Raw genomic sequence first — 17,830 nt, forward strand, 5'->3', positions numbered from 1 at the left:
CAGCTCACAGAATTGATAAGGATGGTAATGTAGGCTCAAAATAGTAAGGAATCAAAGGCAGGTGGTTGTGCATCCATGCCAAAAGAAAAGTCTGATTAGGAAGCCAGTTCTGTTTCTATGACTGAGTTGTACTTGTATTGGTATTACCCCTTCAGGGCTGAAATTCCTTTGTGGGAGCATCCCATTGACGTCCTAGAGCAGCAGGTCTCTTATTTCCAGCTTGCACAAGTCTCTGAGATCAAAACTGTTTTTATAACAGTTCTTACATCATTTGCCATTTGCACTGATGATTGCAGAAGCAATGGTGGGCAAAAGTTGCCTTAGCATGAATCAAGATAGTAGCACGTATGTATATATGATATATACATATATATCATATATACATACACATGTATACGTTATACATATAAACTAAATGTATATTGTATATATATACATGTATATTATACACATATATGTCAAAAATTTTTTAATTTGCTTTTGAGAAAGAGTGTGAGCGGGGGAGGCACAGAGAGAGAGGGAGACACAGAATCCAAAGCAGGCTGCAGGCCCTCAGCTGTTAGCACAGAGCCCGATGCAGGCCTGGAACTCACAGACCGCGAGATCGTGACCTGAGCCGAAGTTGGATGCTTAATCGACTGAGTCTCCCAGGCATCCCTATATATGAAAATTTGATCAAAGATTAAACTTCAGGTACCTGGCTGGCTCACTTGATGGAGCATGCAACTCTTGATTTCGGGGTTGTGAGTTTAAGCCCCATGTTAGGTGTAGAGATTACTTAAAAATAAAATCTTAAAAAATAAAGTTCCTCCTTGTCTATTGCCTTGACTTAATATTAGAATGTGGTTATCTATAGTGATAGCTCTCTTCCTGGAGCAGGCCCTTTATCGAAGTTATTTTAGGCAGCTGGGGGAAGGTCAGAGTTTTTTCCTGTGTCTTCTGTTTTAGCTCAACATAATTGTGCAAGGGGCATATCTTGGGGCAACTCATTCTGAACCCCGACATCATTGAGCTTTCAAATCTGGTCTCTCAAACAATGGTCACAAGAGAAGGGACCATAGATGTGAATCTGAGCTGTCTGGTTTTTGTAGGGCTGGGGAACTGATTGATCAGGTCAAGATACTGATCTGGAAACATAAAGTACTACCGGTTTCAGATTTGAAATGTATGGTGTGAGTTTTTCCATCATTTTTCCTACCAATTGTATTCAGCCGGGGCTGATGCTGAACAAAAATGAACGGGTTATAAACAAATATTCAGTAGTATAACTTGTAAAGAATATATATAGTTTGACAGCATTTTTTCCTTGAAGAGAGGTTCAAATAATGGTGATAATTGTTTTAGTTAGCTAAATTTAGTTTAGTTAGCTCTAGCTGATAGCACAGTACCTGAAATGGGATAAGTTTATTGCAATTATTTGCCAAATAAGTAATACACTTTCATGTGGAGTCACAAAGTATGCTTTGTGGTGACTATAGTTTATAATACTGTATTGCATATTTGAAAATTTCCAGGAGACTAGGCCTTAAAAAGATTCTCCTCACAAGAAAAAAAAATTTTTGCAACTGTATGGTGACAGATGTTAACTAGACTGTGTTGATCACTTTGCAATAAATATGAATACTGAATCATGTTGTACACCTAAACTACTACAATGCTATATGTCAGTTATCTCAATTTAAAAAGAAAGAGGAGGCTATTACAAACAAGAGTATGGCTTAACTAAATAAAATGCAAATTCATGGGGTATTGTAAGTAACTGCCACAATATTGTGATGGTGGGTGTGAGGAGGGGTGGGGCAGGAAGGATAAAATGTGATGGAGAATACTCTCTTAGATATGCAATTAAATATAGGTGGATAATATAATTGAACCTTTAATCTTCTTGTTTTGTGTTAAAGGTCCTCACCTCAGAATCCTGTTTTAACAATATACTGGGTTGGCTAAGCCTCCAGGTGTCTGCCATGTTAAAGCTCCCTTTTAAGGGAAGCTGTCTTGTCCTTAGGCCTTGCTGTGTGGATAGTCCCATTTTGTGTTTAGCCATAACCCCTGACTGTGACCAAGTGGACACTAGAAAATTAAACCAAGAACAGTAAACGTGGTAGGAACCAAACCAATTTCTCGGTAGGAAAAATCAACTGGGTTAAGCAGATTTTTTCCTGGAGAATTAAAAAAATTCAGAATGTGGAGAGATAGAGACAGTTAACAGTGGGGGCAAAAACTGAAACAGTGTATTAGGAAGTGTCTTGAGGTAAACATGACCGTAAGGTGTGTTACAGTGTGATATGAAGAAGCAAAAATGTGAGAAATCAGACACAGACATTTAGTAGTGGAACTGAAGTCAGGTATTTGGAAGTTGTATAATAAGAGCAATAGAGAAAAGATTGAGTAGTTCATTCCTCTATTCGACAGTAATTTATACAGTTACTGCTATGTGTTAGACACTGTTCTAGCCCAAGAATACTGCTCTGAAAAACAGTTAAGATAGTGCGGTGCCTGGCTGGCTCAGTTGGTAGAGCATGTGCCTCTTGATCTTGAGGGTCCTGAGTTCTAGCCTCACGTTGGGTGTGGAACCTACTTAAAAAACAAACAAACAAACAAAAAAAAAACAGTTAAGCCAGTGATTCTCAAATGGCTGTGATTTTACCTACCAGAGTATATTTGGCAATGTCTGGAGACATTTTGGTTGTTCGAGCTTAGAAGGGAGGATACTATTGGTATTCTAATGGGAAGAGGCCAGGGATGCTGCCAAATACAATGTACAGGACATTTCTTACAAAAAAGAAGGAATAATCTGACTCAAAATATCAGTAATGCTGAAATTGAGACACCCTGGGATAAGCCATCATAAGTATGTATTTCATAGAATAGTTATGATCTTGCAGTTGACCTTTAACTTTCTTTGTTTTCAGAAGTGAGGAAGTTTACTGGAGTAAAATGGAGGCCTCAGTAATATTACCTATTCTGAAGAAAAAGCTTGCCTTCCTTTCAGGTATGTTTTCTTCTTAAAATTGGAAGTGTTTGATGTATAAATTTGTTTAAACTTTTTTTCTTTGACAAGTTTGACAGAATTGCATTTTTCTGTGAAGGTTTTGTTTCAGAGATATTTTGAGACCTCTTTTAATCAGAATGGGTAACTGTGCGAGCCACCTCTGTCACTGTTGGTACTTGGCAGGCCAGTATTTATTCTGTAATTGATTAAAATGACCTCTACAAGGTAGATGTCATGATATCTCACTTTTTATATAAAAATAAAATAATACTGGCCAAGAATAATTGACTAGCCAGCACTGAAGTAATTGTTTTTGAAATATAGAATTAGTTTGTATGATATCCTGTATCCTAGCTTTTGTCTTCCATCTTCCATGAGATAGTTTCAGTGCACTTGGCGGAGTTAGGAAATATCAGCTGCATCGCTTTCACTTTGCACTGTTTGAACTTGGTTGTACAGGCTTGCATTTATCTCTAGTTATTAACCCAGAAGCGTGTATCAGCTAAGAATCAAAGAGAAACTGCAAGGTACCGTGTTAGTATGAGAGCAGTAGCATGGTACACTGAGTGTAGTGATTTTCTGGAATTACGGATCATTGAGTAAATTTGCATGCGGTTGGGAATAGGCGCTGTGGCCTGCCTGTTAAGGGTTACTTGAGTTGTTTGTTTGTTTGTTTTTAATTTTTTTATCATCTTACTTTTCTTTTTCACTTTAGATCCTATCAGAATTGTCTTGATCTTTAGGCTATAAATGTCCTAATGTCCTTTTTAAAAAGTGTATTGTATCCCTCTGTAAATTGGCATGTTTTTCTAGTGTATATTATAAAGGGTAAAATAAGTTCTTGAATTTCACTAGTATTGTTGTATTTCCTTTTTTAAAAAAACTTACCAGTTGACACTTATATTTTCACCATTCTTGTCTGATATTAATGGTATTACAGGAAACATTCTTATTCATTGTTTGTGTACTTTGTACAAGTTCAGCAGTATCAATTCCCGTAAGTGGAAGTATTAAGGAGAATTGGTATTTAAATTTGTGTTAAGTTTTGTCAGATTACACTCTAAGAATATTGTTTGAATTTCTGTTTCTTGTAACAGTGTATGAAAATGCCTATTTGCCTACACTGTTGCCAAAAATGGATATTATTATTCTTTCATAATTTTTATTAGTGGCATTTTTGCATTTTTATGACACTCGACTCTATGCAGCATTTGACTTGGTTGGCCATATCTGCCTTGAAAGTCTTTTTCATCTTTGCTTCTCTCTTTTTGTTTACTCTAGTGATTATTTTATTGTCCCTTAGCGAAAACTTGAGGGTGTGAGGTTAAGTGTGGTCCTGAGTGTTAGACCTGTCCTCTGAAGACATTTCCATAGTGGGTCAGAATGCTGTGGTTCAGATATGAACCTTTTTGCACATTTGGCTTAATGCAGTGGTAAAGCTTAGCGATTTTTTGAGGAGCAAATGAAAATTTCCCTTAGGCCATTCCTCTAGACTTCCTCTATTGATCATTAATTATTTCAACCAATAATTTTTTTTTCCAATATATGAAATTTATTGTCAAATTGGTTCCCATACAACACCCAGTGCTCATCCCAAAAGGTGCCCTCCTCAATGCCCATCACCTACCCTCCCCTCCCTCCCACCCCCCATCAACCCTCAGTTTGTTCTCAGTTTTTAACAGTCTCTTATGCTTTGGCTCTCTCCCACTCTAACCTCTTTTTTTTTTTTTTTTCCCTTCCCCTTCCCCATGGGTTTCTGTAAAGTTTCTCAGGATCCACATAAGAGTGAAACCATATGGTATCTGTCTTTCTCTGTATGGCTTATTTCACTTAGCATCACACTCTCCAGTTCCATCCACGTTGCTACAAAAGGCCGTATTTCATTCTTTCTCATTGCCACGTAGTATTCCATTGTGTATATAAACCACAATTTCTTTATCCATTCATCAGTTGATGGACATTTAGGCTCTTTCCACAATTTGGCTATTGTTGAGAGTGCTGCTGTAAACATTGGGGTACAAGTGCCCCTATGCATCAGTACCCCTGTATCCCTTGGGTAAATTCCTAGCAGTGCTATTGCTGGGTCATAGGGTAGGTCTATTTTTAATTTTCTGAGGAACCTCCACACTGCTTTCCAGAGCGGCTGCACCAATTTGCATGCCCACCAACAGTGCAAGAGGGTTCCCGTTTCTCCACATCCTCTCCAGCATCTATAGTCTCCTGATTTGTTCATTTTGGCCACTCTGACTGGCGTGAGGTGATACCTGAGTGTGGTTTTGATTTGTATTTCCCTGATAAGGAGCGACGCTGAACATCTTTTCATGTGCCTGTTGGCCATCTGGATGTCTTCTTTAGAGAAGTGTCTATTCATGTTTTCTGCCCATTTCTTCACTGGGTTATTTGTTTTTTGGGTGTGGAGTTTGGTGAGCTCTTTATAGATTTTGGATACTAGCCCTTTGTCTGATATGTCATTTGCAAATATCTTTTCCCATTCCATTGGTTGCCTTTTAGTTTTGTTGGTTGTTTCCTTTGCTGTGCAGAAGCTTTTTATCTTCATAAGGTCCCAGTAATTCATTTTTGCTTTTAATTCCCTTGCCTTTGGGGATGTGTCGAGTAAGAGATTGCTACGGCTGAGGTCAGAGAGGTCTTTTCCTGCTTTCTCCTCTAGGGTTTTGATGGTTTCCTGTCTCACATTCAGGTCCTTTATCCATTTTCAGTTTATTTTTGTGAATGGTGTAGGAAAGTGGTCTCGTTTCATTGTTCTGCATGTTGCTGTTCAGCTCTCCCAGCACCATTTGTTAAAGAGACTGTCTTTTTTCCATTGGATGTTCTTTCCTGCTTTGTCAAAGATGAGTTGGCCATACGTTTGTGGGTCTAGTTCTGGGGTTTTTATTCTATTCCATTGGTCTATGTGTCTGTTTTTGTGCCAATACCATGCTGTCTTGATGATTACAGCTTTGTAGTAGAGGCTAAAGTCTGGGATCGTGATGCCTCCTGCTTTGGTCTTCTTCTTCAAAATTCCTTTGGCTATTCGGGGCCTTTTGTGGTTCCATATGAATTTTAGGATTGCCTGTTCTAGTTTCGAGAAGAATGCTGGTGCAATTTTGATTGGGATTGCATTGAATGTGTAGATAGCTTTGGGTAGTATTGACATTTTGACAATATTTATTCTTCCAGTCCATGAGCAGGGAATGTCTTTCCATTTCTTTATATCTTCTTCAACTACCTTCATAAGCTTTCTATAGTTTTCAGCATACAGATCTTTTACATCTTTGGTTAGATTTATTCCCAGGTATTTTATGCTTCTTGGTGCAGTTGTGAAATGGGATCAGTTTCTTTATTTGTCTTTCTGTTACTTCATTGTTAGTGTATAAGAATGCAACTGATTTCTGTACATTGATTTTGTATCCTGCAACTTTGCTGAATTCATGTATCAGTTCTAGCAGACTTTTGGTGGAGTCTATCGGATTTTCCATGTATAATATCATGTCATCTGCAAAAAGCGAAAGCTTGGCTTCATCTTTGCCAATTTTGATGCTTTTGATTTCCTTTTGTTGTCTGATTGCTGATGCTAGAACTTCCAGCACTATGTTAAACAACAGCGGTGAGAGTGGGCATCCCTGTCGTGTTCCTGATCTCAGGGAAAAAGCTCTCACTTTTTCCCCATTGAGGATGATGTTAGCTGTGGGCTTTTCATAAATGGCTTTTATGATGTGTAAGTATGTTCCTTCTATCCCGACTTTCTCAAGGGTTTTTATTAAGAAAGGGTGCTGGATTTTGTCAAAGGCCTTTTCTGCATCGATTGACAGGATCATATGGTTCTTCTCTTTTTTTTTATTAATGTGATGTATCACGTTGATTGATTTGCGGATGTTGAACCAGCCCTGCATCCCAGGAATGAATCCCACTTGATCATGGTGAAGAATTCTTTTTATATGCCGTTGAATTCGATTTGCTAGTATCTTATTGAGAATTTTTGCATCCATATTCATCAGGGATATTGGCCTGTAGTTCTCTTTTTTTTTACTGGGTCTCTGTCTGGTTTAGGAATCAAAGTAATACTGGCTTCATAGAATGAGTCTGGAAGTTTTCCTTCCCTTTCTATTTCTTCGAATAGCTTGAGAAGGATAGGTATTATCTCTGCTTTAAACGTCTGGTAGAACTCCCCCGGGAAGCCATCTGGTCCTGGACTCTTATTTGTTGGGAGATTTTTGATAACCGATTCAATTTCTTCGCTGGTTATGGGTCTGTTCAAGCTTTCTATTTCCTCCTGATTGAGTTTTGGAAGAGTGTGGGTGTTCAGGAATTTGTCCATTTCTTCCAGGTTGTCCAATTTGTTGGCATATAATTTTTCATAGTATTCCCTGATAATTGTTTGTATCTCTGAGGGATTGGTTGTAATAATTCCATTTTCATTCATGATTTTATCTATTTGGGTCATCTCCCTTTTCTTTTTGAGAAGCCTGGCTAGAGGTTTGTCAATTTTGTTTAATTTTTCAAAAAACCAACTCTTGGTTTCGTTGATCTGCTCTACAGTTTTTTTAGATTCTGTATTATTTCTGCTCTTTATTATTTCTCTTCTTCTGCTGGGTTTAGGCTGCCTTTGCTGTTCTGCTTTTATTTCCTTTAGGTGTGCTGTTAGATTTTGTATTTGGGATTTTTCTTGTTTGTTGAGATAGGCCTGGATTGCAATGTATTTTCCTCTCAGGACTGCCTTCGCTGCATCCCAAAGCGTCTGGATTGTTGTATTTTCATTTTTGTTTGTTTCCATATATTTTTAAATTTCTTCTCTAATTGCCTGGTTGACCCACTCGTTCTTTAGTAGGGTGTTCTTTAACCTCCATGCTTTTGGAGGTTTTCCAGACTTTTTTCTGTGGTTGATTTCAAGCTTCATAGCATTGTGGTCTGAAAGTATGCATGGTATAATTTCAATTCTTGTAAACTTATGAAGGGCTGTTTTGTGACCCAGTATATGATCTATCTTGGAGAATGTTCCATGTGCACTCGAGAAGAAAGTATATTCTGTTGCTTTGGGATGCAGAGTTCTAAATGTATCTGTCAAGTCCATCTGATCCAATGTCTCATTCAGGGCCCTTGTTTCTTCATTGACCATGTGTCTAGATGATCTGTCCGTTTCTGTAAGTGGAGTGTTAAAGTCCCCTGCAATTACCATATTCTTATCAATAAGGTTGCTTATGTTTATGAGTAATTGTTTTATATATTTGGGGGCTCCGGTATTTGGTGCGTAGACATTTATAATTGTTAGCTCTTCCTGGTGGATAGACCCTGTAATTATTATATAATGCCCTTCTTCATCTCTTGTTACAGCCTTTAATTTAAAGTCTAGTTTGTCTGATATAAGTATGGCTACTCCAGCTTTCTTTTGGCTTCCAGTAGCATGATAAATAGTTCTCCATCCCCTCACTCTCAATCTAAAGGTGTCCTCAGATCTAAAATGAGTCTCTTGTAGACAGCAAATAGATGGGTCTTGTTTTTTTATCCATTCTGATACCCTATGTCTTTTGGTTGGCGCATTTAATCCATTTACATTCAGTGTTATTATAGAAAGATGCGGGTTTAGAGTCATTGTGATGTCTGTATGTTTTATGCTTGTAGTGATGTCTCTGGTACTTTGTCTCACAGGATCCCCCTTAGGATCTCTTGTAGGGCTGGTTTAGTTCAACCAATAGTTTTCAAATGTTTTTAATAATAGAGAAAAACTTTTTAAACCAAAATCATTTGGGGGAGACATTTTGATACTCATGGGTATGGGTTTTTAAAAAGTAAAACCTGAATAAAACCATGAGTAGTTGAAGTCACTATTGATTATCTATTAAGTTGAACCATTTGAAATTACATTTATTCAGGTTAAACAAACTGGTTGAGTATTGTTAATTTATATGGGTAACCTAATAAAAGAAGATCATTTATGTAGGTACGTCATGAATTGCCCTCATGGCACTCACAGGAGTTGTTTTTTTCACTTCACAGCTTTCAGTTTTTATTGATAGATTTCTAGCGAGCATATGACGTTTTTACATTTAGTATTTGCTGGTTTTTAAGCTTCTGAAATTGTCATAAATGTCAGTGGGGTCAGAGAACGGACTTCAGTGTGGAAGTCACATGGGGAACTTTTAAAGAAGCCATGTGTATTATTTAGATTTTTAAAAAACCTTTTTAGTGTTTTATTTATTTTTGTGAGAGAGCAAGTGAGTGAGCATGAGCAGGGGAGGGGCAGAGAGAGAGGGAAAAAACAAAATCCGAAGTAGGCTCCATGCTCTGAGCCATCAGCACAGAGCACAACGTGGGGCTCAAACCCACGAACCGTGAGATCATGACCTGAGCCAAAGTTGGACACTTCACCGACTGAGCCACCCAGGAGCCCCAGTATTAGCTAGATTTTAATGTTGATGGAAAATTGAAGAGGACTTGCATGTACACGAAATGGGAGTGTGTTCCGCTGCCTGGCTTTCATGCTTCTATATCCAGGTCCCATGTGCTCTTCTCAGCTGGCGGGACATTTCTCCTTGTGAACGCAGAATGCCTGTCTGACCTCTGTGAGTTAACTCAGACCATTCTTTGTCACAGATTACTCTAATGCTCTTTTAGCTTACCTAATAAATTCTACCCATTCTTCTTAAGTCTTTTCTATAAAGTTTTGCACCTTTATCACAGCTGTTATCATTTTCTCCATTTTCTGAGTCATTTTTTGTAATACTTTATGTATTTTATACACAGCCTACCCAATGAATTTGTATTTTATACTCTTATTTCTTATGACATAAAACTTTTCTTCCTAGGTTGATTGGAAATTTATTTTCCTCATAATGCTTATAGTGCTAGACATGCAATAGGTGCTCGATGAACTGATTACATCAAGAAACAGACTGGAAGAAAATTGAACAAAATGATAATTGCTATGTTTAACTGAAGATTTCATGGGTGAATTTTTTTTCTTTTTTCTCAAATTTGTATAATTTTGCTATACTACTATAAACATTTACAGTATATAAGATAAACAACTATTAGATAGTATTTTTACTTCTATCATAAACACTCTTTGTTTTAGTAACATTGGGTTCAAACATTTATTTAGTGCTTTAATATCTATTACATGTTATATTTGTATCTTTTTCTTTTAATAGGAGGAAAGGACCGACGAAGTGGCCTCATTCTGACAATTCCATTATGCTTGGAACAGACAAATATGGATGAGCTGAGTGTTACCTTAGACTACCTACTCAGCATTCCAAGGTGACTCTAAAGGTGTCTTTTCTTAAATTTTGATATGTTGTCATTCATTTACTAATGATTCCTGTTACTAAGGTACACATTGCTATCTTACCCGCTTTTATTAGTGACATTGTAATTAAAAACACTAGAATTAATCATTTCTGATACAACACCATATAAAACAATTATTGTATGCTCTTAATACACTGAATAATGTGATACAGATTTCCAAAATGTATGTACTGTCAGCTTTTAAGGAATACACAGATTGAGCATCTGTATACCATGCAACTTGAGAAAACAGAATTTGGTAGAAAGTATTTTTTATTTAAACATCTATTTTACTCCATAGATATAGATCTAAATCTTTGTATATATAATCTATCTATATATCTACCGATATAAATTGGTAGGTTTTAATATACTGAGGAAGGCTATTAGCAGTTTAAAAACATTTTTATTTTTAAAAATGCCAAAAATGTTTGTTTTACTTTGAAGGTCCTTGGATTTTTAATTCCTATATTTCTTGGATGAAGACAAAACAAACTTTTTGCTTCAGCTGACCCGTCACTTCAACAATAAAAACAAGCTCCCTCCCCAACTTCCTCTCCCATATGTGATATTTGAGGGTTGAAGTCTGATTGCATGTTAGACTCACCTGGAGAATTTTTTTTTCAAAATTCTAATGCCTGGGAGATTGTAATGCTCTCCAGAGATTCCGATCAAATTGTACTTGTGAGGTCTGCTCATCAGACATTTTTAAAAAACCCTTTAAACTTCCCAGATAATTCTAATGTGCAGTCAGATTTGTAAACCATTGTTATAAATAATGAGAATGAGAGCAGATTTTTTTGTTTGTTTGTTAAATATAGAGGTGGCAAAGGGAACAAAACCATCTTTATCTAATGCTTTTTAAGGTCCAGATAGTGAATTTTATTTTTTTTTTTTTCAACGTTTATTTATTTTTGGGACAGAGAGAGACAGAGCATGAACGGGCGAGGGGCAGAGAGAGAGGGAGACACAGAATCGGAAACAGGCTCCAGCCTCCGAGCCATCAGCCCAGAGCCTGACGCGGGGCTCGAACTCACGGAGCGCGAGATCGTGACCTGGCTGAAGTCGGACGCTTAACCGACTGCACCACCCAGGCGCCCCCAGATAGTGAATTTTAAATATTTTAGTCAGAGCAAACAGTTCTTTGTATTCTGGTTCTGTATTTTGCAACCTATTATGTAATAGGTTATTTCATTTTAAACCGTCTTCTAGAGTTCATGGTTAAAACTATATTTGAGAACAACTGACTTTATTTACACCTCCTTCCAATAATGGTCTATAATTTAATGATTCTCTTGCTGATTATTTTTTCTGTTCTGGGGAAATAGAGGTCTTCAAGTGAAAATTTTCAAATTTTTTTACTTTCTGGAAAGGAAAGTTCTCAAACTTCACAGCGTGTTAGTATTGGATAACCTTCCTAGTCCTCTGAGCTGCTGATAGCTATTTGTGTTATTCACCATTAGACAACATATTACTTCTAGGTAAATAACACTAGCTAGACATACTGCTAACAAATTTGGAAAAAGTATCCATGCTTCATAGGTATGTGGTCAGGGAACTTAGAGACCATCTGAACCAATTGCCTTGTTATATAGGTGAGGAAATTGAAACTCAGGTTATAGGTACTTGCCCAGGATCACACAGCTAGTTAGTAATAGAGCTGACACTAGAATCTACCTTTGCTGACACTGATCCAGAGCTCTTCATATTTCACATGAATGAAGTACAGTGTAGTTGTATTTTTTGTGAGGTGAGGTTCTGAAGTTGGATTGTAACGCACAAATTACTGATAGTCAAAATTATCCTTGAATAATGCCCAAGGAAGGATTAGAATTAGAGACATACAAACTATTTTTCCATGAACATGCAGATTTTCCTCCAGTGACACTTGAGGAACATGTCACTGAGGCTGAGCTGAGTTCCAGAAGACACATTTGGCTAGTGATTAAGTTTATGATAAGAAAATGCTTGCTTATGTATGCTAGAATCATGCTCAGCCCAGTAAAATGCCCCTATTGTAAGAGGCACTGGGTAGGTGAGGCCGGCTAAGGCACCAGCAGTTTGACTCACATTCTCTGTCTATTCACTCTGGATGTGCAAGCAGCAAGTACAATGGAGGACAAAAGTAGCCTACACTTTTAAAATTTCTCTCTCTCTCTCTTTTTCTTACGTAAATATATACATAATAGTCCTCTGTAAATTATGAATCAGTTTCTGCATATCCACAAATACCTGCTGGCTAATAGACAAGTTATGAATTGAAGCAAGATGAAAGAACTTATTCTAGCAAGGCAAAATAAATACTTGGATACTTTATTTTTGAAAATTGTTTTGCTGAGTTTTGGCCTTCTCAAGTATTTGTGAAAACTGAATTGTTAACTTTCTGTGTTCTTGGAACAGCCTTCTATAATTTGGGTGTTTAAAAACAGAGTTGGCAGCTCTGTATCAGTACTTGACATTTCCTTAGAGAACTAGAGTGTTTTTGAGCTCTTCATTGCAAATCTGGAGATCAGTTTATTGGGTGCAGTCTTGAAAACTGACTTTTCTCCTTCAGAATGTCTGCCATTCAAAACTGCTTTTATTTTATTTATTTTTTAAAATGTTTTTTAAAAATTTATTTTGAGAATTTATTTTGAGAGAGTAAGAGATTGTGTGCGCACGAGTGGGGGAAGTGCAGGAGAGAGGGGGCGGAGAGAGAGAGAGAGAAAGAGAGAGAGAGAGAGAGAGAGAGAGAGAGAAACCAAAGCAGGCTCCACGCTGTCACCATGGAGCCTGATGTGGAGTTTGAACTCATGAACCATGAGATCATGATCTGAGCCAAAGGCAGATGCTTAACTGACTGAGTCACCCAGGTGCCCCTCAAAACTGCTTTTATTTATTTATTAAAAAAAATTTTTTTTACGTTTATTTATTTTTGACAGAGACAGAGTGCGAGCATGAGCTGGGGAGGGGCAGAGAGAGAGGGAGACACAGAATCCGAAACAGGCTCCAGGCTCCGAGCTGTCAGCACAGAGCCCGACACAGGGCTTGAACTCATGAACCGCGAGATCATGACCTGGGCTGAAGTCGGACGCTTAACTGACTGAGCCACCCAGGCGCCCCAAAACTGCTTTTAAATTATAATCCCCCCAACATTTTATTATGAAATATTTCAAATGTGCAAGAAAGTTTAAAGAATTGTAAATACCATTATGCCCATCACTTAGAAGTCTCCAACCAAAATTGAACTTGATCACATGTCTGTTCATTTACCCATCCCTCTTTCCATCCCAGAACTTTTTTTAAAAATTTTTTAATGTTTGTTTATTTTTGAGAGAGACAGAGTGTGAGTGGGGGAGGGAGAGACAGATAGGGAGACATAGAATTGGAGGCAGGCTCCAGGCTCCGAGCCGTCAGCAAAGAGCCTGCTGCGGGGCTCAGACTCACAGACCGTGAGATCATGACCTGAGCTGGAGTCGGCCACTTAACCTACTGAGCCACCCAGGCGCCCCCATCCCAGAACTATTTTTAAGTTTACCCTATCAGATTGTGCTCAGCATGTATCTAGAAAGTTGTCCTTTTTAGTAGTATGTCTTAATTTTTTTGTGTGACCTGCTGTGTCTCCCAGTTTTCTGCTGTTAAAGTTTGGCCCCTCCTAAGCTGTGACTGTCTGAGGACAGCTCCAGCAGTGTGCTTGTGTGGCCTCATCCTCACAGGACATGCCCCAAAGTGGTCTCCTTTTGCAATGAACACATTAACATTTTGAATATATTAATAGATTTTAAAAACTTATGTAAAAATGAAAAGAAACTATTCAGTTTTTTATCTATACTTCGTGCTTATGTTTAATGACTAGAGACACCATATGATATATACCTATTTTATATATTTATTTAATTTTGCTTTTTTTTTTCATTTATTCCATTTAGTATTCCATATACCTGCCTGTTATTAACCAGAAATCTGAATCCTTATCTTGAGAATTCGTTTATTTTTATTTTTATTTATTTTTTTAAAATTTACATCCAAGTTGGCATATAGTGCAATAATGAGTTCAGGAGTAGAATCCAGTGATTCATCCCCTTTATATAACACCCAGTGCTTATCCCAACAAGTGTCCTTCTTAATGCCTCTTGCCTATTTAGCCCATCTCCCCACCCAAAACCCCTCCAGCAAGCTTCAGTTTGTTCTCTGTATTTAAGAGTTTCTCATGTCTTGTCCCCCTCCTTGTTTTTATATTATTTTGCTTCTCTTCCCTTACGTTCATCTGTTTTATATCTTAAATTCCTCATATGAGTGAAGTCTATATTTGTCTTTCTCTGACTAATTTCACTTAGCATAATACCCTCTAGTTCCATCCACATAGTTGTAAATGGCAAGATTTCATTCTTTTTGGATATGTTCCTGTTTTAAACAGGTAACCCAGCACAACTGAGAATGGAAGCATTTCCTGATTCTTTTTCACATGGGTTTCCCCTAAGCCTGTTTTTGTTTCAGATCCTCAATTAGAGGGTGTAAATGAAATACTAAGTTTATGCCCAAGTAACTTGTGTCAGTTCTACATGGAGTTCAAGCCTAACCATTACTGCCCCATTTTCTGTAAAAGGTCAATCATAGGTTTTAGTACAGAATAATAGTGACAGGTTTGGGCCAGCCTGAGTGTTAAATTTTAGGAGAGGTAAATCAAGTTTATCTTTTGTTTTCTTAGCTATTGCTGTATATTTTAGACATAAACAGCATGATCAGAAACTTATGTGAGTCTATAATTAAGAGATTCTTTTATGGAATTAAAGACAAGAAATAGAAATTAATCTACAAATGTTTTCATTAAAGAAGTAAATACTGAGACTAGCACTAACCAAAAATCTCACAAATAGTTTGTCAATCTCATACTGTTTTATTACATAATTCAAAATTTAAGATCAGAAGCATATTCACATTCAGTACAGAGAATGAAATTTGTTTCAATACTATTACGTGAAATGTGATTATAAGATAATGAGACTACCTGCTTTTTTTTTTTTAATGTTTATTTTGGGGGGGGGAGGGGCAGAGAGAGGGAGACACAGAATTTGAAGCAGGCTCTGGGCTCCGAGCTGTCAGCACAGAGCTCGACTCAGGCAGGGCTCGAACTCACAAACTGTGAGATCGTGACCTGAGCTGAAGTCGGACGCTTAACCGACTGAGCCACCCAGGCACCCCTAGACTACATGCTTTTTAAAATCACATGACAAATGGCAAAACACATTTCTTAACCTTGTTTTCTCATTATTAATTTTCTAAGGAGACCCTTTAGAAAGTTTTTCCTATTCACTTCTGCTGGTGTTACAGTAGTTTATAGTCAAATTACAGTCTGTTTTTAGATTGTGAGGTCTTTGGGGAACCTGGCTGGCTCAGTTGGTAGAGCATCCAAGTTTTTTTTTTTTCAGGGGGCGGGTGGGACCAGCTCACGTTTAATTGTGACATTTTAAAATTGGACAATTTTTTTGACATCTGCTCCCTCCTCCATATTTAGTCTCTTTAAAATGACAGGAAAACACCAACCAATCATAGGCTTAATGGGTTTCATAAGTTTATACCTTCAGTTCCTATTTGTAGCATCCAGTATTCCTTTGAAATGCCAGACAGACCTGGCAGTGGCCAGCAGTACACTTCAGACCTCCAGAGTTTAAAAAAAAAAAAAAAAAGTGTAGGTTCTCTGAGTATTCGGTGTTGTAGTGGCACTTGTCCAAAACTGGTACATCCCTATCACTGGGGAACTTTAAATGTACCACTGGATAAAAAAAGCTTTTTTCCCTTCAAGGGCAAGAAAAAATCACTCCTCAAAGCCCACCAGATCTGACTGTGAGGTCTTTTTCCTGTCCTATCTCTTCAGGCTTGTTTTTTTTCAGTGGAGCAAGAGAGACCAAGATCTGACATGAGTTACAAGAAATAAGACCGAGATGGCTATAAAGCAAGTGACCAGGAGCAAATGAGATGCTTCTTTACTTCTCACATCCAATATATGTGCTTCACAGAAAAACGACCGAAAATAACAGTCCCACAAAATACAACAGCTAGAATTACAAAATCCATTCATCCGAGGGTGGTGGGAGGCAGGAAGGGGAGTTGGGAGGGTAAATGGCATAGGGAGAAAGAAAGTATTCAAATCAGTCCAGGCACAGGGGCTGGCAAGTGCTAGAGAAGAGATGCAGAAAAACCTGTGGTCCATTCAGACTCACTGGTGTTAAAAATCCATATACTGGTGTCAGGAAGATTCTGCCTTATACACACTAGAGACAGAAATCCCAGTTCCTCAGAGAGAAGGGAACATGCAGAGGGTCCTTGGCAGAACGGGACCTGCCTTCCCTGGTGGAGGAGTTGATAAGGAAAAGAGCTCCTACAGCCTCCTTCCAGTCCCACCCATCTCCCTCCTCTGGATGGCAGGTGACTCAGTGGCCTGCAGGGGTCTTCAGCTTGGCAGGAGACAGATGTAGTGAAGGGAATTTCTCAGCAGAGGTTGAGCTAGTCAGGGAAGACTACAGGTAGTCTGTCTTATGGAAAAGTCCGTTCCTTAAGAAAACCACCAAGAGAAGAAGCACAACTTGAGAGGTATGCTTTGCCAGGGTTCTTTGCTTCATTGGTGCTGATTATGAACAGAGGAAAGAGAATGGAGAAGAGGCTGATAATACATGAGGATGGCACTGTTGTGAGGAAAGCCAGTGGCAAACCAAATCCAAAGTAGTACAGCCAGTTCCTTTCTGTGTTTGACAGCCAGTGGTGCATTTCAATTCCTTACTGAACCAACGATACTCAAAGCAGTATAGAGAGTAGAGGAGGGACATATGCAGAAGACTAACCTGCATATGGTCTAGAAGACTAGACCTACAAGGTAGATGGGAAAGAGACTCACAAACATCCCCTGGATCAGGAAAGGAGCCTGCAGCAAAAGGTTGAAGAGCATGTCAGCAATAATTTTGCTGACACTAGGGAATAGGTGAGGCTCCCTCCCTGATACTGGATCATGCTAGATCAGCTGTGTCGTTAAACCAAATGGCACTGACAACATTGCTAAGCACAAACACGGACGTAAGGAAGAATTCTAGCCACAGCCAAACATCTCCATGTAGTGATGGATCACCAGTAACTTGGGCTGTTACTGAATGTAGCACAGGAATAAACACTTGATAAACAAGAGGAGACTTAACCAGAATACTCCACCATTCCAAGTGCAGCACTGGAAAATTCTGATGATACATGGCTCACTCTCTTGCTTCCTTTCAATACTTTGGGCTCTCCTCTGCGCCACGACACTGCTTGCCCTTCTTCAATACAGCTCCTCTCTCTTTGTTGAGTCCAAGCATCTAGCTTTGAGATGGTTCAGATTCCCCAGAATGAGCCTTTGATTCTCGTGGCAAGGTCCTGGAGAAAGGTTTTGACACTGTCAGCCATTTCTTCACCACCCGAACTACACAGAGAGAGAAACGTCTCAAAATCTTTGATCATGATGGATCTGGCCGCTCTGCTGCCTGGCTCCTTGCCCACCATGGGCCGCCCAGCCCCTCCTGGCTTCTCTGGGCCTGCCACCAGCTCCCT

General features: G+C 38.5%; 1 protein-coding gene and 1 pseudogene across 1 annotated transcript in view; one reads left to right on the forward strand and one right to left on the reverse strand.

Moving 5' to 3' along the window:
• The first annotated feature begins 2,863 nt into the window (after positions 1–2,863).
• Positions 2,864–17,830, forward strand: part of SESTD1 (SEC14 and spectrin domain containing 1) — a 102,911-nt gene continuing 87,944 nt past the window's right edge. Inside the window, exons 1-2 of the mRNA XM_047085537.1 lie at positions 2,864–2,992; positions 10,138–10,246. Coding sequence (XP_046941493.1) covers positions 2,938–2,992; positions 10,138–10,246 — 164 coding nt within the window. The 5' untranslated portion in view covers positions 2,864–2,937. The remainder of the gene's footprint in view (positions 2,993–10,137; positions 10,247–17,830) is intronic.
• LOC124516266 (etoposide-induced protein 2.4 homolog) lies at positions 16,687–17,692 on the reverse strand (annotated as a pseudogene).

Source organism: Lynx rufus, unplaced genomic scaffold, assembly GCF_022079265.1.
Source record: "Lynx rufus isolate CCGP_SWC_20201006 ecotype Redwood Valley unplaced genomic scaffold, mLynRuf1.p SCAF_2, whole genome shotgun sequence".
NCBI lineage: Eukaryota > Metazoa > Chordata > Mammalia > Carnivora > Felidae > Lynx > Lynx rufus.